The 27,697-nt window shown below is 31.2% G+C and overlaps 1 protein-coding gene across 1 annotated transcript in view; it reads right to left on the reverse strand.

Annotated features, from left to right (window-relative positions):
• LOC145332522 (irregular chiasm C-roughest protein-like) overlaps positions 1–27,697 on the reverse strand; it is a 67,850-nt gene that overhangs the window by 20,389 nt on the left and 19,764 nt on the right. The window contains exons 9-17 of the mRNA XM_080177523.1: positions 23,424–23,535; positions 13,905–14,005; positions 13,224–13,306; positions 12,706–12,740; positions 12,198–12,290; positions 9,481–9,561; positions 8,853–8,924; positions 1,571–1,679; positions 533–610 (exon numbers count right to left, since the gene is read on the reverse strand). Of these exons, the coding sequence (XP_080033649.1) occupies positions 533–610; positions 1,571–1,679; positions 8,853–8,924; positions 9,481–9,561; positions 12,198–12,290; positions 12,706–12,740; positions 13,224–13,306; positions 13,905–14,005; positions 23,424–23,535 (764 nt within the window). The remainder of the gene's footprint in view (positions 1–532; positions 611–1,570; positions 1,680–8,852; positions 8,925–9,480; positions 9,562–12,197; positions 12,291–12,705; positions 12,741–13,223; positions 13,307–13,904; positions 14,006–23,423; positions 23,536–27,697) is intronic.

Genomic DNA, 27,697 nt, shown 5'->3' on the forward strand with positions numbered 1-27,697 from the left:
ATGGATAAATAGATGGATAGATAGATGGATTTATAGATGGATAGATAGATGGATAGATATAAGGATATATTGATGGATTGTATAGATATATGGGTAGAAATATGGATAAATATATAGATAGATACTCTGATAGATAAATAGATACTGGGTTAGATAGATATATAGACAGGTAGTTAAACAAAGGTGCCTAGATAACTACGAAACAAAGATGACAACATCCAAAAGTAGCCTAGAAATGTTAACAAGGGAAATTTAAAGACAACTTACTTTTACAGTTCATGTTTAATAGCTAGTGAAAATTCAAATGATCTCTTGTATAGATTAGTCTATAGCTGCCTATCTAATGAAATTTTACTTATTTTTAGTAGTGCGTTAAAAATATTTCTTTTGGGGAAAAATTTATATATAATATTGGCAAAATAAAATTTTCAGAACGTTACCTAAGGTCAGAAAGACAAAAATTAGATTGATAGATGGAATGACAAATAGATAGATAGATGGATAGATTAATGGTTAGTAAATATATGGATACCTGCAATCCTAATAAGAAGTGTGCTTTTAAATCCAAAGTTAGGCGTAGATGATGTTAGTATCTCAAACTTTCGCGATTCTGAAAATATGGATAAACATGTATTAAAGCGAAGATACTTTACAGGTGTTAGGTATCCGTCTGTCTGCCTATTCATTGGTATGGTATTTACATAAACATTACTATATTAGAAAGCTCCTTGATAGCATCCAAGAAGCAGCCTGACTGCTAATCTTAAAATGCTCAAACAAAAACATTCACTATTATACTTATTCTATAGATACTGACTTTTATCTCTATTAGTAGCCAAGAAAATCTAATGTTTAGATTTTATTTAAAGTAGTAAAAAAGTGTACTATATAAGATTCTTCCTCCTAAAACCTAATAACTCGTTCTTCCATTGGTTGGTTAAGATTGTTTGGGAAGGGTTCATGAGTGGACTGGGCGGTAATACATTAACTCATTGGCCTATCCCTGTACTCTATGTTTCATTTTCTAATACCTATGCAACACGATAATGATAATATGCTAAAAGTTTTTCCCATTCTAAAGCGAAGAAAAGATGACTGTAAAAAAGGTGGAGGGAGAACTATTAGCTTTTAGTTTTTAGTTTGGGCTTGCAACAACAATTCTAAACCACTACACTGCCTGCATTGAAAACCAAAAGTTTGAGACATAAATTTTAAAGTTTTTGTTTGGAGCAAAGTTACTATACACATATCTATGGTTTTCTTTAATGTGTATTAATCTATTTTCTATGGCCAGGTTGTACAGTAAAATAACACCTATCGGAAAACTAATCCGTTAAATAATACACACAGACACAAAACACAACTTGAGCTCCTTGAGAAATATAGAAACCAATGGATGTACGTGGATATTATGACAGGGTAACAATTATCCTCAATTTAGGTTGTTATTTCCTCTGTCATTTATTAGTCAGTTCGTTTATCCAGTAGGAGGAAATGGAATATGGTAATGGTGGAGTGGAGTCTTTATTTCACTTAATTAGAGTCCATTAGCATCCAATACATATTTTACCTTCTTGAATTTGTTTGCCCATGTAGGACCAAGCTACAGCTGTAGTGTAGGGTACAGATATTCCGGAACATTCCACACGGACATTCTTACCCTCTGCTCCAATCTGTACCTAGATAGATAGATAGATGAATGTATAGGGTACAGAAATTCCAGAACATTCCACACGGACATTCTTACCATCTGCTCCTATCTGTACCTAGATAGATAGATAAAGATGTAGTGTACAGATATTCCGGAACATTCCACCCGGACATTCTTACCCTCTGCTCCTATATGCACCTTGATAGATTGATAAAAACAGATAGATACGGGATTAATAGATAGATAGATAAATAGATGGATGAACAGATGTATAAAGGGATGGAAGCAGGATAAAAAGTAAATATATATAGGTAATGGATATATTATTACTTGGATACGTAATATCCAATATATTCTGCATCCATTTCGATAGACTGTTAAGTCTAGATTGCGTAGCTAGAAATGGTAAACAGTATATTTACTGTAAAGTAAAAAGTTGAGGTGTACAGACGTTTGAACCAAAATTATCATAAGAGTAGTTTCGCTATAAATAGATTTCAATAAAAAAAATATATAAGGATATTGATAGATAGAAAGATATATAATTAAACTTTCATAAACGAAACGAGACAAATTTTTAAGTTCTCATAATGAATAATATATTTAAAGGAATGACGTAGATATTCTATATTTTAACTCTAAAATACGTCAAATTACAAATATCTAATCAGTATAATGGAACAAGGAATGATTATATCCAAGAAAATCTGTTTTTAAAAACGAATAAATTAATAGTTATTCAATGTATCGTATCTTAGACGTTTTCCGCTAATAGTAAAAAGATCTAGTATAACTTAACCTAAAATGACTTATAGTATATATATTATATAATAAATAAACAAATGAAAAACTACCCTTTTATTTTTTTCATTAGAATATAAAGATTATACTTTTATTTAATTTGTTAACTAATTAATTTTCGCCTTTTAAGAATGTACTTATTATGAATATAATTAACCTTGTTAACGAATGGGCAAACCGACAAATAAAAACGAAAGTCTTCTATAGAGAAGCATTGAAGTAAAAGATATTTTTCTATCTTTGTTAATTTAAGATGAAGATAAATTTTACAATAAATATGCAAATTAATGCTAATAAATTATTTTTAGATATTTATCTCTTGATTAAAATAAGAAACACAAAAAATTAAAGGTAATCGGTGGTGTGGGTGTACAAATATACGTCGATATTATGACAGGGGAAAAATTGTCACTTTAGGTTGCTAACATGGACATCATCTATTGGTAAGGTTGTTCATCTAATAGGAGAGAGGGGATGGGTAAAGGTGCTTGATGTGGGGGGGGGGCGTTGTTATTTTAGACGGCTAAGAGTTTCACTTCATTAGAGTACAAGATAATCTAGTGTAAGATCCAAGTAATAATGAATACATTTCATTCAAGGACCGACAAAAAGAACCTTTCTCATAAAATAGGATTATAAAACATTAATGCTCATTAGTGTACATCAATATGCAGAGTATATACATATAAAATTAAAACAATAGAGGGATAAAGAGTTAAATAACTGTATTTCCCCAACCAATGAACCTTGTGCCGACTTTAAAATGGGTCTTTAAATATCAGCCAATAACGTCGTAAATATTAACACATTCAAGTCGCTACAAAAGAACAGAAATCAGTTTGATAGCAGACGAAAATGGTCCCCAAGAAAGGAACCAGGTGTTTGTCTTGGTTACACTTACTTATTATATCTATACTTATTACATTTATTGTATATGTAAAGAACGGAAGGGAGATAATGATAAGAAGGAGGGTCAAATGTAGAAAAAAAGGACATGCCGCTTTCCAGGAAAGATATATAGATTATCATAACATATTTCTTAATATGTAATGGGGTGATTACCCCCCCCCCCCCAAACGAATTTGGGAGTGCCGTAGGCACATCCAAAATATTTTTCATTTTACCCCTACCATTTAAAATTTACCCCTACCTTGGGGTTGCCGTAGACACCCCCAACCATTTAGGGGGGTAAATATCCCCCCCCCCAAAAAAAAATAAAAAATTCCTAACAAAAAAATTTTTGGCGTGCTTCGCGCGCATTTTTACTACTAAATATTAATACATTATCAAATTACCCCCCCCCAAAAAAAAATTACCCCTGCCAACAGATTTCACGGGGGTTAATTACCCCCCCAAAGCAAATTTTACCCCCGGGGTAAAAAATTCTTGGGGGGGGGGGGTAAAAAAAATTTGCAGCGCCCCTCGCGCACCATTTTACCCCCCCCCCCTCAAAAAAATTTTACCTCCCCCCCCCAAATAAAAAAGCTTGGACGCCCCTGCATTAACATGAAAGCCTTGTTTTTACTTGGGAGGAGGGGGACATTAGACTGTAAATTATACTTATATCCAATTACATATACACGTTCTCTCATTCATTGGTTACATTCGTTTTATTTATTCCTGATTTGTTTGTACAGACTAACAGTGAATTACTAACTTATAATCTTAATCTACAGACAAGGCAAATTTATCTATCATTATTTGGATAATCCCTAACGATTTGCTGAAAGCTCCTATAATATAGATATTCTGAACAATTATATTATGGCTGCACTACTGGTTTTTTTTAGAAGATCTATCCATGTACTTGAATGTTTTAAGCCCAAATTAGTAAAGGAAATAGAAAATAAATATATGTTAAAATATTTACACTTTTATGATACATCATTACTTTAAAAAGAATGACCATAAATTGGATACAATATTTTGTATATTTTAACAATTAGATTAAGTAGAAAACTTAATTCTAATGTGCTAGTTTGTCGGTCAGTCTTTCATGTTTAGATTTACATGCATTTACAAAAGAAAATTAATAGGAAATACTTTATGAAAGTAAGTATTTATTGGAGATTTAGATTTTTAATTGTAAGCTTTATTTTGTTTATAGTATCAGCAAAAGTATGATTCAAATTAGCTCTCATATAACCACAAATCAAAAATGCAAAGAGGAACGGACCAAAAATTACACTGGTACTCAATGTATCATTACTTTCTCGGTCGTTGGCTTAAAAACTTTGGGTGCTTTCATTAAATCTTCAAACAAGATTCAAAATAGCCGTTTCAATTTGTAATGTTGTTTATCATCAAAGTTGATATCTTTAATTTTTAGTCAATTGTCTTAAGATAACTGATTAAAATATTTACGACAAAACGGACAAACCCTATATTTAGAAAAGCTATGCTTTTCGAAGAAGCCTTTGTTATAAGTAACAGATAGGAAATAAGGGCTCATGTTTCAAGCTAGGACAAAATAAATAGATAGATAGATGTATAAGGGGCGTGCAGTAGGGAAGGGGGGTTAACAACCCCCTTAAAGTAAAATCTCTGTTCACGCGTCTGAATATCATTCTGATTTTAAGCTTCTGGTTATAGACTATAAAATATGCAACATATGAATATTTTTTCTTTCTCTTTCTACCAACCATGCTCTTCTAACTATCTAGATTTTGACTTTGGCCTTTCTTTCTCTTTATCCCTTTTTAACTCATCTATTCTCATATATCCTTAACAAAATACCCCCCACCCCCCCATTTCTCTAAACTTATTACCTTTGTAGGAAAGGAATAATTTTGAAGAAGTTCTATATGGTTGACAAGACAAAAGTTATATGTAAAATTGTATTGTACAAATAAATATTACAGTACCTAAAAAACGCTACAAAAAGTGCTATAACAACAATGGAAGAATGAAAATGTCTTCTTTCAAATGAATTATTTCTTTATATACTTATCACTGCGGCTGATATTACACCGTTTAGTATTACAATCATAAAACAAATTTTGAAGTAGCAATATGGCTACTCTACAATTATGTATAGTCAGTCCGTACGTCCGTCCATCCGTCCGCAGATTATTGACTACTTCCAGTCGACAAATGAACAAAATGTTGCTATATTAAATGAAAGTCAGGATCATGTTACTTGTCGATGCAGCGCTTATCACATGTTACTTGTAGATGCAGCAAACTCATACATGTTACTTGTAGATGCAGCAATATCCCCCCTCCATTCCCTATAGAGATACTAATTATAAATAGAAACAATTATAATTAATTCGTTAGCTAAACATTTATTAGTAATGGTTTTGAATATATGCAAAAATATTATTAAATAATTACACATGATATTGAATAACAATCTGGTTGCACAAATTGTAAAATACATTATCATTATAGCGATCCCTCCAAATGTATTCATCCAAATAACTTTGTAAGAAGGTTCTGTGACAACCTCTCATTGCTTTGATATGAGTCTTCTTGGTATTCCAGTAGAACTCAATGGCCTGTGTGTTGGTTAAAGCTTATTTTCAATAAAAATATAACTAACATTGTCTGCCTATGTCCTTTTTTTTATCTCCCTTTAACATGTTACTTGTAAGTGCAGCAAAGTTAAACATGTTACTTGTAAGTGCAGCGCTGCATCGACAAGTAACATGATCCGAAAGTCACAATGGTTCATTTGAGATCTTTCAGTTAAAACACACAAACAAACAATTCCTGTTCTTACTTTTAAATAAGCCCAATGGTAAAAGTAGGCAGTTTTAATTGTAAAATAACTTGTTACGTTTCCTTAGAAAATCATTTTCCTTGTTTTATAAATAAGTAGGTATCTTATTTCTATCTATTTATAATAATATACCCAACCCATATCTATTTACATAGAATCTTTACATATTGACATACAGATTTAGAAGAAAATTATTTTCTTTTCAACAAGAATGACAATAATAATTTTTAAGAAGCAAAATTAAAATAGTTAGAAACATCAAATCGATTATAAACTTTGCATGAAGAACCCTTAAAACAATTTAGTCAAATTATTTCATTATTCCTCAGTTTTTGAAATATTTTGCTATTATGGCTTAAAACCGTTTAATATCCGCTGGTTAATAAGTGGTTCATACTGAAAAATCATGTATAGCATCATATTACAGACGATTTCCTCAAATATTGAAATTAAAACCATAAAAATAATCACAGATTTCTTAGCCCGAGCCTACGGGCCCTCGGGACAAAATAAAAAATAAAAATTTAATATCCACGGAAAGCTCTCTATAAAAAGCTGCGCTAAATAACAATTCTCGTATCTATACTATGAAATAATTTGTAAGTAATTTATCAATAATAAGTAGAAAATGAGTTAAATAGCTGCTAAGAAAAAATGCTATTATGAGTCTTTTAATATTATTTTCTTCTTTATTTTTCCTAAGAAAAACTAATATTTTCTTGAAATTCAACTCTCTGAATTTGAGATTCCTAATAAATTTCAAAATAAACTTTTTTCTTTTAGATAAAAATGACATTTTTATCAGATTTAATTTTATTAAAAGTAATTTTATTCAGAATTGTAATCTTATTTTGCGATAAGAATATAAATAATAAATATTAAGCTAATATTATTCTATAAGGTTGATGACTTTTGTTAATTTTTTATTAGACATTTAAAGTATTCCAAAATCTAAATTTACTAATAACACAACCCAAATTTCCAAGTTCATATTTTGTCGCAAAAATTAACCAATGACGTATTAAAACACAACTATAATATGCTGGTATTTTGACAAGGAGAAATGTTATTGGTTTATTTCAGCGGCAAATTCAGAAATTTTAAGTTTTTGTGATAAAATCATCCCCCAAGTTGATTAAACTCAGGGATCTAAAGGGATAAGCCAATGGCCGATAAATTGATGAACATCCCCAATTGTGATTCACCAAATTACTCCTTCTGTAGATAACATTTAGTGGTTGAACATGTAACTTAATAAACCCATCAATAAAATTTTCATAAAATTCCCCGTAAGTAACGAATAAAGAAACATTATTATAAAACTTTGGGTACTGGTATAATAAACAGCAAAATCCCCCAAATGTGATTAAACTAATGAGTTAACAGGATACTGTTAATGATCTGCTGACCCTTCCTCTTTAATAATTAGTAAAAAACAAGAATAAGAATATTCGTAGGTAGGGAAATAACAGAGATATCTTTAAATTTAAAAAGAATAATGTTTATTTTAACTTAAAATTAATACAACCAAAAAAAGCAATCTTTAATAGTAGCGCAAAAGTATTATTTTGTTGGATATTTTTAGTAGGAGGAATCAGGGAGGAATACTTCTCTCTTAAAGGCACCCCCCCCTCCCTCTAGTTGCAATTAACCCCATAATATTTTTAAAGAAAATCAAATCGGCTACTAAGGCTTAATATAAATAATCCTGATATTAAAACATGGACTTTACTTATTGATCAGTTCGTTCATCCAGTAGGAGGAGATGTGATGGGGTAAAGGGGTGAATGGGTATACGGGAGAATCGTTATCTTAGCCAGCTAAAAGTTTCACTTTATTAGAGTTCATGATAATCTGGTCTAAGATCTGAGTAATAATAAATCCATTGCAAATATGACACATTAGCTAACATACAAGACTGCAGCAGAGTAGCAGAGTAGTAAAGGGGTTGAGGAGGGGGTGGGTCCTTATCTTAGCCAGCTATAAGTTTCACTTTATCAGAGTTCATGATAATCTGGTCTAAGATCCAAGTAATGATAAATCCATTGCAAATATGACACATTTATAGCTACCATACAAGACTGCAGCAGAGTAGCTTTGCTACTTAAAACCCTAAAAGTAAAGGAAGAGGGGATTATCAGAATGAAATAAAGGAAGGGTTATAAAAGAAATAGAAAAGAGGAGGGATTTAGAGAGGGGAGACATAAGAAAAAGTTAAAAGGTTAAATCAAAGAATTTAAAATTGTCACTTCTAAATAACCTAACATTACATAACGTAAGATTTTATGTAAGAACTTATTTTGAATATTATATATTTAGTCATTTTTTACCAGAGTCGCTTCAAAACCAATTAATATCAGCTGGATTAGAAACGGTTCTCTGTCATACTAAAAATTTATGTATAGCTTATTAAATACAATTCAGCCCCTTGGGACCACCAAAACTGGTTGAACTATGGAAAACAACCAACCTATTGCTCACACCACCTCTTGTCTGAAAGTCCTAACTGTGCATGGTAAAAAGCGTTAGGTACAATTTTTTAGCATGTTTAATTATGATGCATTTGGGTCTAGATCCTAACTTGTTCCCCGAGAACGAAATGATGTGCTTTGGGATTTGAATACGGACATCAAACATAATAGTTAAGTAGCAGTGTTTAATAATGATAAAACTTACTGTTTTTGAGGTAATAATTGGCGGGCCCTTCACCATAATTTTAGCGGGTCGTGTGGTCACAAGTTCGAATCCCTAAAATATATTTGATTGTAACTGTAATTGTTTGTTTGTCTGACAGGTTAATGTTCTGCTGTGTGTTAGTCTCATGTTCTATATTACATTATTGAAAAAAAATCTCATATCTTCTTTATCACTATCAAATACCTCAATTCTCAGCAGATCTGCTTATCTATATATCTTTTTGTTTTTCTATTTTCATGTCTATCTATCTATTATACCTCAGAAATGCCATGACAGTAATAATCCCCTGCGGTGCGTCTTGACACGACAACTGTTTATCTTTATATCTAGTTATCTTAATGTATATCTATCTATTTATTGTACCGCAGAAATGCCATGACAGTATAATAATCCCCTGAGGAGCGTCTTGACACGACAGCTGTTCATCTTTATATCTATCTATCTGTTTGTATATCTATCTAACTCTTCTCTAAGTCTATGTATCTATCTATTATACCTCAGAAATGCCATGACAGTAATAATCCCCTGCTGTACGTCTTGACACGACAGCTGTTCATCTTTATATCTATCTAACTCTACTCTAACTCTATCTATCTATCTATTATACCTCAGAAATGCCATGACAGTAATAATCCCCTGCTGTACGTCTTGACACGACAACGGATAAATTCTGGGATGATCCAACCGCCTGAAAAAAGGAAATTATATTTGTTTTTATAAGTGTCCTATATACTTGGATAAATAGATACATTATTACTTGGATGTAACACCAGATTTTCATGTTACACATGTAGCTGGCTAAAATAACGTTTCGCCCCCTTCAACCACCTTTGTCCCATCCCATACCCACCTACTTAATAAACAAACTGACTAATAAAATATGTACATGTTAACAACCTAAATTGACGACACTTTGTCCTCTGTCATAATATCCTCGCATATTTTTCATCCATTCTTTGATTACCATATCCCTTTACTAATTATTCCCTTTTTGATTATTTCTATTCGATGTAAGAAATTAAATAATATAATTAATTTATTTTTTTATGCAAAAACATATTAGGTAACCACTAAATTGACCTTATTTATCAAAGCATTGAAAAAATTCCATATTTATTAATTTGGTTAATTTCTTATTTTTCTCAATTTAATGAATAAATAACAACTTATCATTAGTAATAGTTAAGCTGTTGTATTCTACAATTCAACCTCTTATGTCTGTCTATCTTTCTTTCGCTGTGTGTGTGTAACGCTTTAAAAGGATACTTAAGCTTTACATATATCTCTGTGACTTATTGCTTAGGAATAAAAATAGGGGGCACTAAAACCAAAATGAACAATCTTTTAAATTATACCTAATTGTTTCAGAAATAGTTTGAAATCGATACAATTATTCAAGCTTACAAGCCTTATTAAATGAACTAAAGTAAAGCTATCCGTTGCAGATGAACTGACTTTAACTGTACATATAAAGAGCTTTTCGTATAATAAAAATTTATGTTTTTTTATGTAAATAAAATAATTATTATGTCTTGTAATTATGTCAAAATCAAGGATAGGAATAAATATTCCTAACAAAGCACATAAAATATGAAGTATAGAACATGAGCAAATTATGACATAAAAACGCCAGGAGGGAGGGGACATTGACCTGTAATTTAAACTGCTACCTAAGGTTTTATGAACGAGTACTCTAAATAAGTATGGCATAAAACTTTGGATACTTTTAAAGTAACTAGCGGCTTCGCCCCTAGCCTCTAGGGGCTTTGCCCAAGAGGTTTAATCAAACCAATTTTTCGTATTTTAGATTTAAAAGAAAAATTTAAAAAACCTTTTTTTTTTTGGGGGGGGGGGGTTTAGGGTGTCCCACCACCCAAGAAAATATTTATAAACCTTCCAGGGACCTATGAGAAGCTACCCTGTAAAGGAGAACCCGATCGGTTCAGCGGTTTGCGAGATCCTTCGCTACAAACAGACAGACAAACAAACAAACAGACAGACAAAGAGACATCATTCTACTTTGTATTATAGATGATTGGTTGGTTTTGACTAGCATTGTTTAAACTTTTCAACCAATAATTTTAATCTTCATAAGGGGTAGCATAATATTTTTTTCAATTTTTCATATTCCAAAATATCATCCCTTTAGGTGCCTTCACAAAAGTCCAACTGCCTATTTTCTACTAAGAATCTTTTTTTATTTTTTTACTATGGTAGTACCGCATCAACTAAAACCTAAATCCTTGTCACTATGACTGTAATTAGGTAAAAAGAAGCCAGACAAAATTTTGTTTTAATTAGCACAAAGTTGTCCGCGGAAACTGCAAATGAATCCTAACAGAAAAATTACTGAAAAATAATTAACTGTTACCTAAAACTGCTATGCCTAAACGCAGGGATCTTAAGGGATAGGAAAAATTTACAGGCTTAATAAATATATAACACAAAAATACAATACTGGTACTTTCACTTAAACCTATTTTTATGACCACGAAACCTCACCCTTATTTAAATCTTTATAGTTATCAACTGCGAGGGGCTCTAATCCTTATGTGCCCTATCCCCGCGCGGATCTTCTAACCTTTCCTTCACCTAGACTACTCTAAATCAAGCATCAAACATACAATTTTATAAAAAAAAAATTTAAAAAATTTAGCCACCTATCTTTACTAATATTTTTTTTGCTGTTTTGGTTTACAATTATCATTAATGCTAATAATAAAAGAATTGTAAGAATTTTATTTTCATACAACATACATAACACAAAATATAATTATAATTTACATTTTCCTCGCAAATAATATTTGATTTAAAAATTATAAATAAGTTAAATATTTGATTAATTTTGTATCTCTAGATGCCAATATTTTATTTAATTATATCAGGTCTCGACAGCCGCGCGTCAGCCGCATGTAAGCCTCAAAAAATCAATCTCATCAAAATTAGAGCTGGATCTTTAAATGATTTTAATGGTTATTTAAATCGGGGTGCGCGAAATTTCGGCCAATCACAGCGCGGCATTTTTAAAATGCCGCGCTGTGATTGGCTGAAATTTCGCGCACCCCGATCTGATTCACCACTAAAATGATTTAAAGATCAAGCTCTGATAAAATATGGCAATCACTCTTATAAGAATATTAAAACAATCCAATTTTATTTTTAGGCTTAGCCGCTGGTGAAGAGCGGCTGCCGAGCCCTGATAAATAATAGTAGATTTAGGTATTCTAAATTCAAGGTAGGAAAAATTTGATTATCCGTTTTACTATACGTCCCTCTTATCCAAGTAAAAATAACCGTTCTAGACATCTAGATGTCTGTACATACCTGTCTGGATGTCCCTCTTGTCCATGTGTAAATTGGAGGTGGATTGGAGTCTATATGACAGCTTAACGTTACAGTTTCTCCATCTTCTCCAGCCTAAAGTATACGCACAAATGAAGAGTTGCGACGCATAAAATAAAATGACTATGTCCGTATGTTCGTCGGCTCGACATGAAATAAAATAATAGAGGGGGAAGAGGTTTAATAAATGGATGTCCCTACTACTTAGACCCTGTGTCAACTTTCAATTAGGCCTTTAAATATCAGCAAATAGCGTCAGAAATATCAACACAGCCAAGTCACAACAAAAAAGCAGAAAGCGATTTGCTAGCAGATGGAAAAGGTCCCCTACACTAGATCCAGGTAGTTGTCTGGATTATACATCTAAACTTTATATAAATCTGTAATAGTTGGATCTTATCTCAGCATTTTTAAAACACGACGGCCCATGCAACAGTTAATTGCAATGATGAGCAACTCTATAATTGTTACCAGAAAAAAATTCACTTACCTTGTTACTTGGATTCAATCTGACTCTGGGGGTATCTACAATTAAACAAAATAATAGTTATTTCTCGCATCGTATTATAAACGGCTTTCCGCGGATATAGAATGTACAATTATAAGATAAAAAACCAGTTTTTTAGCCCCGAGGTGCCGAAGGCACTGGCTAAAAAAACTTGTTTTAATCTTATGATTGTACATTTCTATATTCGTAGAAAACTGGATATAATACGATGCTAGACATAGTTTTTCGTATGGATGAGAACCGGTTCCTATCCACCGGATTCGAATGAATACGAGAAAAATTTTTACAATAACTTAGTTGCTATTTTGTATTCTACTATATGTCAAAATACTTTTCTTTTTCAGAAAATTTGAAAATCTTGCTATATTCATAATATTTTCATTTGCGAAATGGTTGTAATTGTGCTCCATTTGCCCCCCCCCCCCTTTAGCTAAAAGAAACAAAATTTATGAACAACCAATAAGAAGCTTCTCTTAACATTATAATTATAAAATACTTACATAGAACATTAACAGTAATAGATTCCTCAGAAATTCCTATTTTATTTTCTACTTGACACTTTACCACTGAACCATGGTACACCCTAAATAGATAGATAAATAGGTAGATCAATAGATAGATAGACAACTAGTCAGACAGACAACCAATTAGAAAGGGGCGCCGTGGCTCAGTGGTAACACACTGAGCTACAGTGGTGAGGGTTCGAGTTCAATCACGCAACTTCCCCTGGTTGTGTTAGAAGGGGATTATCGAGTAAGTTTGGATACTCAATAGTCAATTACACAATATCAGTACTATCCTTATCCCAAGCTCCTCTGCGGAAAGCGTCATTCATTACGGTGACTTAATTGGGGACACCTGCCATACTCGGCGAGGGTGAGGTAATAATGAGTAGCTCTTATGAGACAGCGGTTCAAGTCATAATTTGCTTGAACTTGGAGCTTGATAGCCCTAGTAGCTAGACAAAAGTGTCCCAGCCTTCTCCATGACTACTTAGGCCCAAACCCTAAGAAACTATGGCTAATCAATCAATCAATCAACAACCAATTAGACAGACAGACAGACAGACATATATTTAGATAGACAGGCAGACAGACAACCAGTCAGAGAGACTGACAGACAGTTATATATATATAGAGATAGTTAGATAAATAACTAGATAGATAGATAGATATAGATACCTGGATATATTTGCTATGAGAAAGAAATCACTGTTGAAGCCTGTTACGTGCTGACCGTCAACCAACCAACTGTACCGGATAACACCAGGATTGCTATGCGCCTAAAATAGAACAGAATATTTCAAACTCAATGTAAGAGATAATAGAAAACTAGCCAATAGTGAAAAAAAGGTTGAAAAATTTAATAACGATCGAAGCATAGAATAAAAAAAGTGTATCCTTTTATAAAATTAACAGGATGTCCGTCTCTCTATATGTGTGTGTTAGCTTTCTCTAACCGCTGAGCCGATTTTGTTCTCCTTTACAGTAAAGCCTATTACAGGTCTAAAGAACGATCATAACTTCATAAAAAGTTTTTAGAATTTACTGCTTAAAACTAAAATTTAAATAAAATGTCCTGCCTCTAAACCGTTGATAAACGACGGACAGAGATTTTGTACCTATTAAAGATTCGCGGATCTACTAAAAATACTGCATTGGTATGGTTAAGGATGATAAAAAAATCCATATAAAGGATTTCATCAGATATAATTTTTCACCCTAAAATTTTACTTTTATTCTATTATTGTCTTAAATTATTTGCTAATGTAAAAAATTTCCCTAGCAAATTTAATTTTCAAAATTTTCTATATAACTAAGTAGTTGAAGAAATTAAGGAAAAAAGGTTTGGCATGGATACTAGACTTTTTTTGAATTATAAATAAATTCAAATATTTCAGATGTATAAATTTGGCTATTTCTTAGTCTTAAATGCAAAGTTTTTCGACAATTAGGATCAGGTAGGTAGGCCTTAAGTCTTTCTTTAAATTATTGATGTTTCTTTTAACAGAGAGTTACTTGATTTTGAGCCAATTTTAAATTCTTTTAATCGTGATGTCAAACTTTGTTATGTAATTAAAAATCTTTTCTATATTTTTTGTTGGCTCTTTCACATCTAGTAATTTATAACTTAGACATATTAGAAATCATGTTCTCAAATGGTTTCCTTAGGTATTTATTCTAACGAAAAACTCCCATACTCAGGGAGTAAGGGAGGGGACAATGGGCAGTTAATTCAATTTTATAGTTGTGACCCTTTAAGGTTGAAAACCCAGATATTTCCAGATAAAACAAGTATTTGCAATATAGCAACCTTTAGTGGAAATTTTTGACTTTTTGAATTGTTTTTAATTCGAAATGCACCATTGCATCCTTAAACTGATGCTTTACTACAAGCCTTTGATTCTAGAGATCGAAACCCTTGTTTACAATTCAATTCCATAATTGTTATTATTTGAACTTCGGAAAATTAAGGAAACATACCATTTTACTTTTACAACATCTTTTACCCAAATTTTTTTATTGTATTTATTAAAAAGCTTAGACATGAAAAAGCCTTTAAATAATTATATTACAAAACTTACTAAAACAATTACCTTCCTACAGAACTTTTAACTCAAGTTATTTCATTTAAGGAAATAAAAATGAGATACCTTGCGTCAAAATTTCATACTACATAAATAAAATAGTTGAGAACATAAGTACATCTTAATTTTAAAGATCTTAAGGTTTAAGTAACATATCTTAGGATAACTGGTAGCTGCGCTCCTAGCATCCAGGACAGGAAAATAAAATAACACCATCTTGAGATTTTAATGATAAACAAACCTTGAACAACTCAGGACTTCGTGAATTTTCCCTAAAATTTTGAAATTAATCGGATCATTAATTACAGAAATATTAAGCTAAAGACAAAAAACTTTTGCCTTTACATTAAATCAATAAGAAACATCTAACATGCCTAAAGTAACGAAAAGAGCTAACCGTTACGGACGTACAAATGTGCGGGACCTAATTATAGGAAGGCTTTGCTCATAATAACTAATAATCTTAATATAATTTCTTTCTACAACGCACTAATCGGAATGAATTAACATTAAACAAGAATTAGATATAAAAAATGTAATAATTCAATTTACAAAATAATTTTCAAAATCAAAATATTCTGTCTACTTGTTATTGTTTATCTTTTTGTTGACGCGCTAGTTTGCCGCGAGATTATGCATGATTTTGCGTGACGTCATTCATAATTGGTCCCCAAGATTGGTTAGAAACTGCTAAATTCTTGCATGTTCCCTTTAAGCCAGTCCCCAAAGTCTGAGACTCCTAAAAATTGAATATTCGATCTATTGTCCCCTCCCTTACTCCCTGCCCATACTATACATTTTTTATATTCAAGTACCCAACTCTTAAAGATAGTAGGGGGGGAAATTTTGAAAGGAAAGACTTCATGTCATTAAGAATCTTAAATTTGATCCGTACAAAGAAACAAATTTAAATAAAAAACAAATGGAATTTCAGACAACAGAGGATTAATGCAGACAAGGCAGGGGTGTGTGAACAGAGATTAAAGCATTCTTTCTTTAGCTACTAGATTAAGGCATCAATTTAGATAGATAGATAGATATTAAAATACTGATGACAACAAGCTAAATTGACAACAAAAGGAAAAATTTATAAATGGTATTATTTGGTTATAATCACTTTTGTAAGTTTTATAATATCTTAGCAAATTCATGTGTATTAATAATTTCAAATGAGTCAAAAACGTTCTGACGAAAACAGGAGTAGAGTAAGAATCTTAGATTACCAAGTACAATACCTTTTTTTGTCCATAAGTAGAGCAGCAAACTAACAACCAATTATAAATACCAACTAATATGACACAAAAGAGGCTAAAAAGTATTTATTTAGATAGTAGCTGCGAGCCTTTAAATAGATAGATAGATTTGGATTAAAGTATAGAGATTTTTACAGACAAAGAATCTAATACACCTGCTTAGAAATACTTTAATAAAAAAGGGAAATAGGGAAATGGAAAGGATGAAAATAAGAAAATGAGAGAAGGGTGAGAAAAAAAGAAAAAAAAAGAGAACAAAATTAAAGAAAGGGGGAAGAAAATACAATGGAAAGAGAATAAGAAAGATAGAGAGAAAGCAAAATAGAGATAGAATGATAGTGAGGAACGATACAGATTAAAATACTTTTACTAAGTGAGGGATTTTAAAAGTCTTTTTGTTTCGGTAGGTATCATTTAAAAATAGGTGTAAAAACAATATTCTTAAATGCTAAATGATTTAGATTATAATTTATTTAAAATTAAATGAGCGTAAATACATATAAATAAAAAAATGAGCAAATAATTAATGTCTATGTCTGAAAAAAAGACAAGTCGACTAACAATCAAATTCAAAATAAGCTTCGCGTGTTAGTTAAAATTACTTTGTATCTACTTCTTTGTATTATACATCATTTAATTCGTAAGTGGACCATTCCTGATTTCCACTCGCAGCCAAAACATAATTATAGTAGTTGTAAGGGGCTATAACTTTATTTTTACAGGGTACTATCCATAAGGGATTTTTGTAACCTTTAGTCAACCTAACTTAACCTGTGCAAAAAAAACATTAAAAATACCTTTATTCTCAAAATTTTGTTCTAATCCCTAATGAGATTCCTAACCATTAATGGCTGTTATAATATGAAAATAATGTGGGTTTCAGAATGGTACACTTTCGTAATAAGGGATGTTACAACTTTTTCAATGGCTTGTGATAAATAAACAAACATTTAACTTGGACATTTAATCCCAGTACTTCTAAACAAAACAGCCTCTGTAGTCTACAAATATCAGGAATTTAGAGATGGGACAACAAATTTCATAAAACATCATCAAAATCACATTATGAAAGGACGAGTATAGGTTATCAGAGTCCCACTAGAAAAAGGTTTTGCAATCCCTGCAGGAGTTAGACAAACAAATTGGCGGTTTCCCTCAAATTGAATCTAGACCACAAAGAAATGTATTTTTTGCCTGTTTTAGGTTAGGTTAGGCAAAGTAAAGATTAGAAAAGCCCTGCATGAATAGTACTCTGTAGAAATAAGGCATGGTTTTAGCCCTTTAGTAGGAGAGAAAACAATGGAAACTAATGTGGGTGGGGAAGAAAACATCCGGAGACGACATTGGGCTGTTTATTACACTAGTCCTAAAAGTTTTCTAATGACGTTTTCTTATTCGTTGCCTTTATAACTTTTGGGACATTTATTGAATGGTTGGTTAATAAGTTGAGTGTCCAAACGCTTCAACCATTAATTATAATAAGCAAACATGATAATTTTGTGTGCATTATTTGGGATGTAAATTGATTTATCGGCCATTGTCTTATCCCTTCATACCCCTGTGTTTCCATTCACAGTGTAGCACATTTTTCCCAGTAAATTTCTTTACACAAATTTAGACATTTAAAAAGTGTAAATAAAGAGGATACAATTTCAATTAGATGCCAGGGATGAGAGATACAATAATTAAAGTTAAAAAAAAAATTCAAGATTTCATAATGAAGAAATAGTAAATAAGGGACAAAAAAAGAAAAGAGTCTAAAGGAAAAGAATTTTATTCTATGATTAATGCTACATATTTATTTAGCACACAACTACTCTAAAAATAGACAAATAAAATTTACGATTTCAATACAAATAATTGGTCATTTGGTTTTGAATATAATTGTTTTAATGCCACAATACTCAAGTATAAAAAAAGATTGATTATAGTGGGGATAGTGTTGAGATTTTAGAAAAAAAACTCTTTTATGCTTTTAGAATATTTATTTCATTAAATGAAACAATATAAAAAGTAAAGAGGTTATGATTATTGTATTTATTGTTTGTATATGAAAAAAAACTCTTTAATCTCAAACTGCAAAGTATCATTAAAGTCGACAGCAGTATCCTATCCCTGCTTTAAAAAACGCACACATATAATCCAGGGATCTAAAGGGATAATACAATGGCCGATAAATTGATATACATGCCCAATGATGATACACAAGATTTCTCCTTCCATAGACTAAAATCAGTGGTTGAAACATTTGTACACTCAACTTAATGAACCAACTAATCAAAATCAAGTTTAAAGTCCCCAAAGTTGTTAAACCAACGAATAATAAAACGTCCAATGTCCCCTCCCTCCCTGCATATAATGACACATATGTCTAGACTGTAAATTGAGGTTCAAACAAAGTATTCAAAGGAAAAATTTAACCCTTTCAGTTAGGTTCCAGGATTCCCTAGGCCCCGCAAGAATAAGGATAACAACACCCAAAGGCAGCGAAACTAAATCAAAATTGATGGACAAATGGACAAGGCAAGTTACAGAGTATATTTTCAAAAAAAAAGGCAAACGAGAGAAAAGAATATTTCTTATGTAGTGAGACCGATAAATCGATGGACCAAGTTATATGTACTCTAAATGATCTTTGGCAAGGGTATAACGGACAGACAAACTGAATCATAGAGTAGCTCCGCTTAAAAGAAATACTTTTTTTTTAATATGAAGGTCATTTTACCAATAAAATATTGATCATCTAATAATATCTTTAAATTTGAAAATTTTGCTACATAAATTATTCGAACATCATATGAACACTGAAAAATTGTTTCTAATTTATATTGGGGAAAATATTTCAATGAATGTTTCTTTATTTAATTTTTACTTCTTTTTGACCAGGGAAGGGTACATTTTTTTAAATCTCATTCGCTGGCACTCAAAACTTAATTAAATATTTGTTCAAGTTTTAAGACAGACGTGTCCTAACTTTTCTACAAATAATTTTAATCTACAGATGGGGTAACTTTGTTTAAGTCCATAAGAAATGAACATTGTTATGATGTAACCCACAATTAAGATTATGAAAAGTCATTTTAATATCCTCTTCCTTCCTGAGCTCAACTACTTTTACTAGTAATATAGCTTTTAATTGGTCCTATGACAAACGCAGGAGTCCCAAACGTCGGAGTGGACAAACGCAGGAGTGAAAACTAAACCTAACCTAACCTAGTTTAGACCATCTTATAGGTTTTTTAAATGCCTAATCCCTGCGGGGAGCTTATTTGTACATTCATATCTTGACCTAACCTAATCTGCATAGAAACACTTAATTAGATTTTTATTTTAACACTCCTGCGTTTGTACACTCCGACAATTGGGACTACTGCGTTTGTCCTGGAACCTTTTAATTGACTCTCGAGCTGCTATTTATCTATAGCCCTTTATTCCCATTGAGATTTTGAAATTACCAAATTCCTTAATAATTTAATACCTATATGTGTGACAACTTTAACTTTACAGACACTGCAAATTTTAAAAAAATTACACAAGTTGCCTACCTCTCAGGTGGGTTTGAACCTGTTACACACAGATAAAAACTATACAAGACAAAAATAGGCTATACATTATTCCAAATTTTAATAGTGTATCGGAAAAGAAGCGTTCCTTGAGTCTTTGTGTCGTGTACTAAATGAAAATTCTCATACACATTAATCCTTACTCCGAAAAATCAGCAATGACGACATTTCCTTTAGAGACACCTCCAAGAGTGCGGCATTCGTAGTGAGATTATTATTCTTTAAACCAATGTTGTGGACCCTTCATCAACTTGCAAATTGCTTTCTGCTCTTTATTAGAGACTTGATTGTGTTAATTATTATTCCTTATGCTATTGGCTGATGTTCTAAGACCCGATTGAAAGTCGACACAGGGTCCACGGGGACCATCCCCATCTTATATTGTTAAAGTATAATGTATCCCTTTATCCTTAGTTAACTTTAGTATAAAGTAATTTTAATTTATTATAATAACAATGAAGTGATTTGAAAGAAAAACAAAACAATATTTATATTAGTGAACACTAGCGCAGTATGCTACCTAAATATAAGTAAATACAAGTTGTTGTTTAAACGAGGATGAAAACATTATTTAAAGTAAAGCTCAACTTATAAGTGTACTATAAATCACAATTTAAAAATTCAACTTAATAAAGCAATTTTATTAACCCTTACAGATCGGGCCCCAATTCCCACCTTAATAGATCGGGGGGGGGGGGGGGGCTCTTTGAGCCCCCCCCCCCCTCTATCTCGGCTCCTGGTACAGATAAAGACGTAAAATTTTTTTCTGGTGGTTCATGCGTATTTTTAGAGAAAATTACTTTTTCTAGTCATAGCAGTCAGACGGCTCCTTAGCCGCTTTTTAGCTGCCAGCCGCTAAATTTTAAAACAGCTGTAGAGCTGCCAATTTTGCAGCTAGGATGACCAAATTTTAGGGCGAACTTTTATTTTTCAAAACAAAAAAATTACTTTTTCTGATCATCGCCGAAAAACGGCAAATAACGGAAACCGCCATTTTCGGCGGTTACGGCGGTAAAACGGCGGTTGGCGGCGCAAATTAATATTTTTATCTGTTTATTATTGCTCAAGGATTTACCAAAAAAAATTATAGGTCTCTAGCTGTAATAGAAGCCACGATATTCATGATATATGTCTGTAGTAAAAGCCGGACAAAAATCGGTCATAAAGTTGGTCAGGGAGCGGTCAAATGGTCATAACACCACTTTTCTCAGATGTTCATTGATATCTAAGTATTCACCAAAAAATATTTAGGTTTCTACCTTATACACAAAAGTCATAATGTAGAAATTAAGATTTTTTTAGAATTTTTTCTAATTTTTTTTGCTACCCAACCGACTTTGACCGGACACCACGACCGACACAGACCAGATATCCTAATAAAATAACTCTAAATAAAATAACTCTTGCCGACGTATAATTACTAAACTTAAAAAGTCAAGAAGTTACAGCTCTCCATCTTACCTACAAAAAAAATGAGATTAAAAAAACTAGAGGGGGGGGCTCTTTGAGCCCCCCCCCCCCCGATCTGTAAGGGTTAATTGAAAAATCAACAAAAATAGCTTACTTTCTGGGCAATGATAGAGTTGCTAAGCTTAAAAAACATATCTAAATGTAATAGAATTTATCACACAAAGTTTGAAATCAATATGACAAGTGCCAAAATTTAATATCATGATATTTTGTGATGAACTTTTATGCCTTTCATACAAATAGTAAAACAAATACTACTTTTCGAGTAGATTTGTTACCTAAAATTATATTTTGGTAAAAATTGTTCAGAAAAACATCTTTTTTTTAAATATAATTTTATTATCTTATACCCATTAAGATATTGAAAATTACATATATTTATGTATTTTATATAGATGTGGTAGATAGATATAGAATATTAAGAATAGGTTAAACAATAAAATAACTAATAAATACAATAGCAAAAAAGGACCTTCAAGCTAATAACAGATGAAAAAAGCTAAGTTGAATGGAAATGATATATCCTTCATAATTATAGGGCATACAGAGAGAGAGAGAGAGAAAAAGAGAGAGGAGAGAGTGAGAGAGAGAGAGAGAAAGAGATAGAGTGAGAGAGAGAGAGACAGAGAGAAAGAGAGAGAGACACAGAGAGAGAGATATAGAGAGATTAATAGTTAAAGGTGAAGACAGCAAAGAAAGAAAAAAATCTAGGAAAGATGTAGAGTGAAATAACAAGAAAGATAGGCAGACAGACACCATACCTTAAAAAGTAGCTACGCTACAACAAAAAACAACCGTTGTTTTGACTGAACTGTGAGAAAAAGGTGGAGAAAGAAATAATTTGTGTTAATGTCAAAAAAGTGCATTTTATCCACACAAAGATAAAGCAAACTTTTTTTTAGCAGCGCAGTAACACTGCCATACAGAGTTATATGTTTGTTCATTAAAATTTACTATAACCAATAATTTCTTGATTGTTATCAAGTATTTAAATTCGAATAGAAATATCTAATTCAGGGTTTATTGTCTATGCATATTTCTCTAATACAAATATAACTGTACTTAATTTTCTTTCTTCCTCTGATCTTCAATGTTTTTTTGTCAAAAGAATTTGGTATGGTAAACTTAACTTATTTATCTATTTTTTTAAACAATGATTACAATCATGATTATGTACATTTAAATTAATATTATTCAAATAAAGTTTTAACATTCTCCAATTGTTCATGTTCGTTTGTTCTACAGAATGATTTCAGAGCTTCGCGCTAATGGATGTTGCCCTCTACTTTTTAATAGCAAATAAATTAAATTGAAACTCTTTTGATGAAACACCTTTCTCAAGATTTTAACAGATTTAATCCTATTCCAAGAAAAATAGTTTGACATATTTCTTCTGTCTTTGTTTTCCTTTAGTTATCCTAGATTTCCAGAAAAGCTATGTATTTACTACTAGTGGTTGCGCCTTATAACAACTAGGGGCTCTGTATTTTAATGATAAGCAGAGGGTAAAAATAGCAATAAACCATCCAAGCTCTTAGAGTAAAAAAAGCCTGAAACCATCCTAGTTCATAGGTAAAGCTTTTCTGAAAAGTAAAACTTAATCAGTTAAGTAGTTATTGAAATCTTAAGCTTGAAAAGAAAAAATCTTACTATTTTACAGCAGACGGAGGATGTAAATACATAATAAGTTTTTTTTTGCATTTTACAACATCTTTTAGTTGTCATTATACCATCTTTTTGTAGAGATGTCAGAGAGATGTCAGAGATGGCCACCTTTATGCAACCCACTTTGATTACAAAATTATAGAAAACTAGATAAAAGCTTACCCTACAAGCGAAGCTGATCGTATCCCCTTCAAAAACTGGATCTTGACTGACGGTCAGCTGAATACTCGGGCTATACTCTATACTTAGGTTTACTGTCACCGATCTTGGAGTCCTAGATAGTTAGATAAATACATAGATACCTAGCCCATAGATTGATAAATTGATAGATGTAAAGATAGATATATAAGCCATTGATTGATACATATGAAAGATAGATCGATAAATATTTTATATATAGTCCATGGGTTGATAAATTGATAGGTAGATATCCCATTTGTTGAAAAAATTTAAAGATATATAAATAGGTAAATAGATAAATAGATAGATAGATAGCCCATATGTTGATAAATTGTTAGATAGATACACAGTCTTTGAACAAATCAAATACAACTTTTCATATAAAATAGAAGTTTTGTATCAAAATTATTATTTTTCAAATATTTCATAGTATGAAGTAGGTCAAAAATAGGGACACGGGCAGTTATTTTGTAAACTTTAAAACAATACATTTTTAGTTTTCAAGTAGGCCTCGATGACTTAATTAGGTTTACATTCAATCTTAGGTTGTGTAGCAAACAGTTTGAATCTTAGACTTGCAGCAGGAAGTTGTCAACCCCCAACCCATTTTTAAAAAAATAATAAAACCCAGGGGTAGCCAGTCTAACCAACAATTCTACAAAAAAAATCACGAAACCTTAGTAAGAATCTGGTGGTATACTTTAAATTTGTCATGTAAGTGAAGAGGGGTGGGAAAAAAGGGGATGAAAAGGGGAAGTGGGTTGTGGGGAAATTTTCCTTTATAGTTGTCAGAATATCATTCCCTTGTCCCTGGGTAAAACCCTATACACGCCACTGGTTGGCAGCCTTAAATAAAAGCTATGAAAATACAAGACAATCAATATCTTAATCTTTTTTAGAAAACTAGTCCCTGCCAATGATTAAAATCTTTGGATTAGTTCAAACTTGTCTTTGTCTTTCATTTTTGAAACTTCAATCAATGGAAAATTTGTATTTGTTCCTACAGTACAGAGAAAGAAAAAATACATTGAAAGTAAATAAGTTCTAGAAATGGTAATGGATAAAAACCTATCAAGAAGACGATAGTTGATAAGATATAAAACAGTTGTAAATGTAATGATATAACAATATTTAACATTACAAAAAATGTAATTAATGATGAAATTCAATTTTAGATAACAGAAGAATAAAGTTATTATACATATAAAAGGACACACAACAATACAAATACTTGACAAAACTAAAAAATTACGAATATAGTGAATTTACCCTGTGGTAATAAGGTTTTAATTAGAGAATCAGAAAGGGAAATAATATTTACAGAGTAGCTACTTTTCTAATAACATGTTGAATTTTATTGAAAGTTACAAAAATTTAATTTATTTACTATTAATATAAAATGTATAGTTATAGACTTTTGTTTATAAAACATTTTTCAATCAAGATAATTACAAAATGAATGGTAAAACCTACATTCATTTTTCCTTCTTATTTTTATAGAGAATAATTGCAGAACTTTTTTATATGGAAAAAAGTGACTTTTCCAAAATGAAAGATGGGAATTACTTTTTTTTCATATGTGACAATCAAAGAATAGAAAAATGATTTTTAAAACAAAAAAGAAACAATTGGGCAAATTTTCAATAAGGAAAAAAGTCCAAACATCACTAAAACATTGTTCTCTGTCTGTTATCAGAAAAAAAAGCTTTTTATTTTAAAGTAAATATAAATACTAACATCAATGTAATATTGTTGCTCACAATAACAATATCATTAAATAATAATATTTAATTTAGAAATTAAAGATTATGTCAAATCATTAGCTGCTACTCTAATAATAATTTCTTTCTTATTTTAATATGATAATAATAAACTAAGCCATTTTTAATGCTATTGAACTTATATCATCATAATTGAATATACTATTTACTTATATTATATTTATACAATAAACTGGACCATTATGGCACTTTCTGGGATAGGTATTATATATTTTTTATCCTGAAAGAATTTGCCCATATAAAAATATTCCCCTAAAAACTTTTTTACTTTGCTTAAAAAAATATAGTGGTGGATCAAAACAAACTATGTTTAAGAATATCTATTGATCTTGGAAATACTCTTTAAAAAATCAAAATATATGATAATTATAGAGTAGCTATGCTCTAAATGAATGGGTTGTGATAAGAAGAAAAAAAGAAATATCTCAGAAAATCACACAACCAAGTTATTGGAAATGAGAGAGAAAGGAAAAATTAACAGGAACAAAGGATTGGGCCCCCTTCCCTTAAAAGTGATGTACACATTTTATTTTCGTATGTTTATCTACAATAAGGTTTTGTCCTTTATATTTTAAACATGTTTAATTCTAGCCTAAATGTCAATTTTTAAAGATTCAGAAAAAACAATATCAACATAGAAAATAATGAGTTAAAAATAATGGTACATGTTGAAAGCAAAGCTACAGCAAAGAGAAGGGATGGAACTTATTTTTATATAGATAATAAAAAATGGAGGGAAAATAAGATAAAAATGGAGGAAAAGTAAAAGGAAAGGGACTTTGACAAGAAAGGGAAGTAAAAGAGAAAAAAGCAACTAAATTGAGTTGAACAAGACAATTACGTCTAATTTTAGCAATTAACGTTGAAGAATTAAAGGAAAAGTGAAGGCACAATACAGGGAAAGTGAAGGGAAATTGAAAGAAAATTGAAAGGAAATTGAAGGGAAAGTGAAGGGAAAGTGAAGGGAAAGTGAAGGGAAAGTGAAGGGAAAGTAAAGGAAAAGTGAAGGGAAAGTGAAGGGAAGTGAAGGGAAAGTGAAGGGAAAGTGAAGGGAAAGTGAAGGGAAAGTGAAGGGAAAGTGAAGGGAAAGTGAAGGGAAACTGAAGGGAAAGTGAAGGGAAAGTAAATGGAAAGTGAAGGGAAAGCGAAGGGAAAGTGAAGGGAAAGTAAATGGAAAGTGAAGGGAAAGTAAAGGGAAAGTGATGGAAAATTGAAGGCAAGGTGAAGGAAAAAGAAGGGAAGAAAACTGATAATAAATGGAAAGACAAGATAATGGAATGTAAAGAGAAAAAGAAGGGAAAGCTAAAGGAGGGAGACTTTGAAGAGATAGGGAAGGGGAAATGAAAGTGATTGATAGGTGAAATTGCAGATAAACTCATGTAAACTTATAGAGCAGCTACAAATACAGAAAGCTGAATAAAAAGTAGGCTCAAGTTCTGGAAACTAGCTAAAATATATATGGGTTCCATGTAGAAATCAATTTTTCTTGGAAAACAGAATAAATGTAAATTTCTACTTCACACTTTCAGCTCTGACTTTGTCATTGAATAAAAATTAATAGAATTACATGAAAACAGAACCTCATGAGATGTTCTCCATATGTTCGCTTAAAACTTTGGGTACTTATACATTATTTATTATAGTTAAAAGTGCACCAGGCGTTTGACATATGAGATATTTAATCATAATATGAACCCTTTAATAATAATCCTGCAAAAAGAGTTGTAAAATTTAAATTTCAACCTATTCACACCCTTCAGGGTTTCACACTCCTCTTATAAATTATTCTGCAAGCCACTGTTTTACCTTTACATTACATAAGAGTGGGATAATCAAAACTGAAGCTTTTTGTTTTAATTCAATAATCCTAGAATGTTTTTTATCTACTTTAGAAAACGTGGTATTTACTCTATCATATATCATTCTATGTTCATTTTCTTTTTTCTTTTCTAACTCTAAAATTTGTGTACAAAGAAAAAACAAGGTTTATATAGAAGTATATGTTTTTCTTTATTTAATTTCTTTTTGTTTTCTTAATATGAATTTTTCTTTTTTCCTCTTATTCTTAATGCGATGTATTTTATTTCAATTTTAACTACAGTACAATCAATACAAGTAGGATTTTGTTTGCCTTTGGTTGAGAGAAACGTAATCAAATCGTTGTAGAACATAAGCCCTTTATTGTTGACAAATATTTTCAAAAATTCATAATAATCAAATGGTATTTACTTTAGTTAAGTTATAATATATAATGATATAAATTGATTTTGAGGTAGATTTTTTAGTAAATTAGATAAAGACAGGTGGATAACATTTATCTAGAAAAATAGTATATAATATAACTAAAAATCAATAGGGATAGGGTAATGAAAAATAAATGTTATTCAACCCCACACCTCCTTCCCACCCTTAAAGCAAGAAAATTGTTATTTGGGAGAAATGAAGGGTTGTAAATTACATAAACTTGATAACTAA

Source organism: Acartia tonsa, chromosome 11 (genome assembly GCF_053477335.1).
Source record: "Acartia tonsa isolate MP-2025a chromosome 11, ASM5347733v1, whole genome shotgun sequence".
NCBI lineage: Eukaryota > Metazoa > Arthropoda > Copepoda > Calanoida > Acartiidae > Acartia > Acartia tonsa.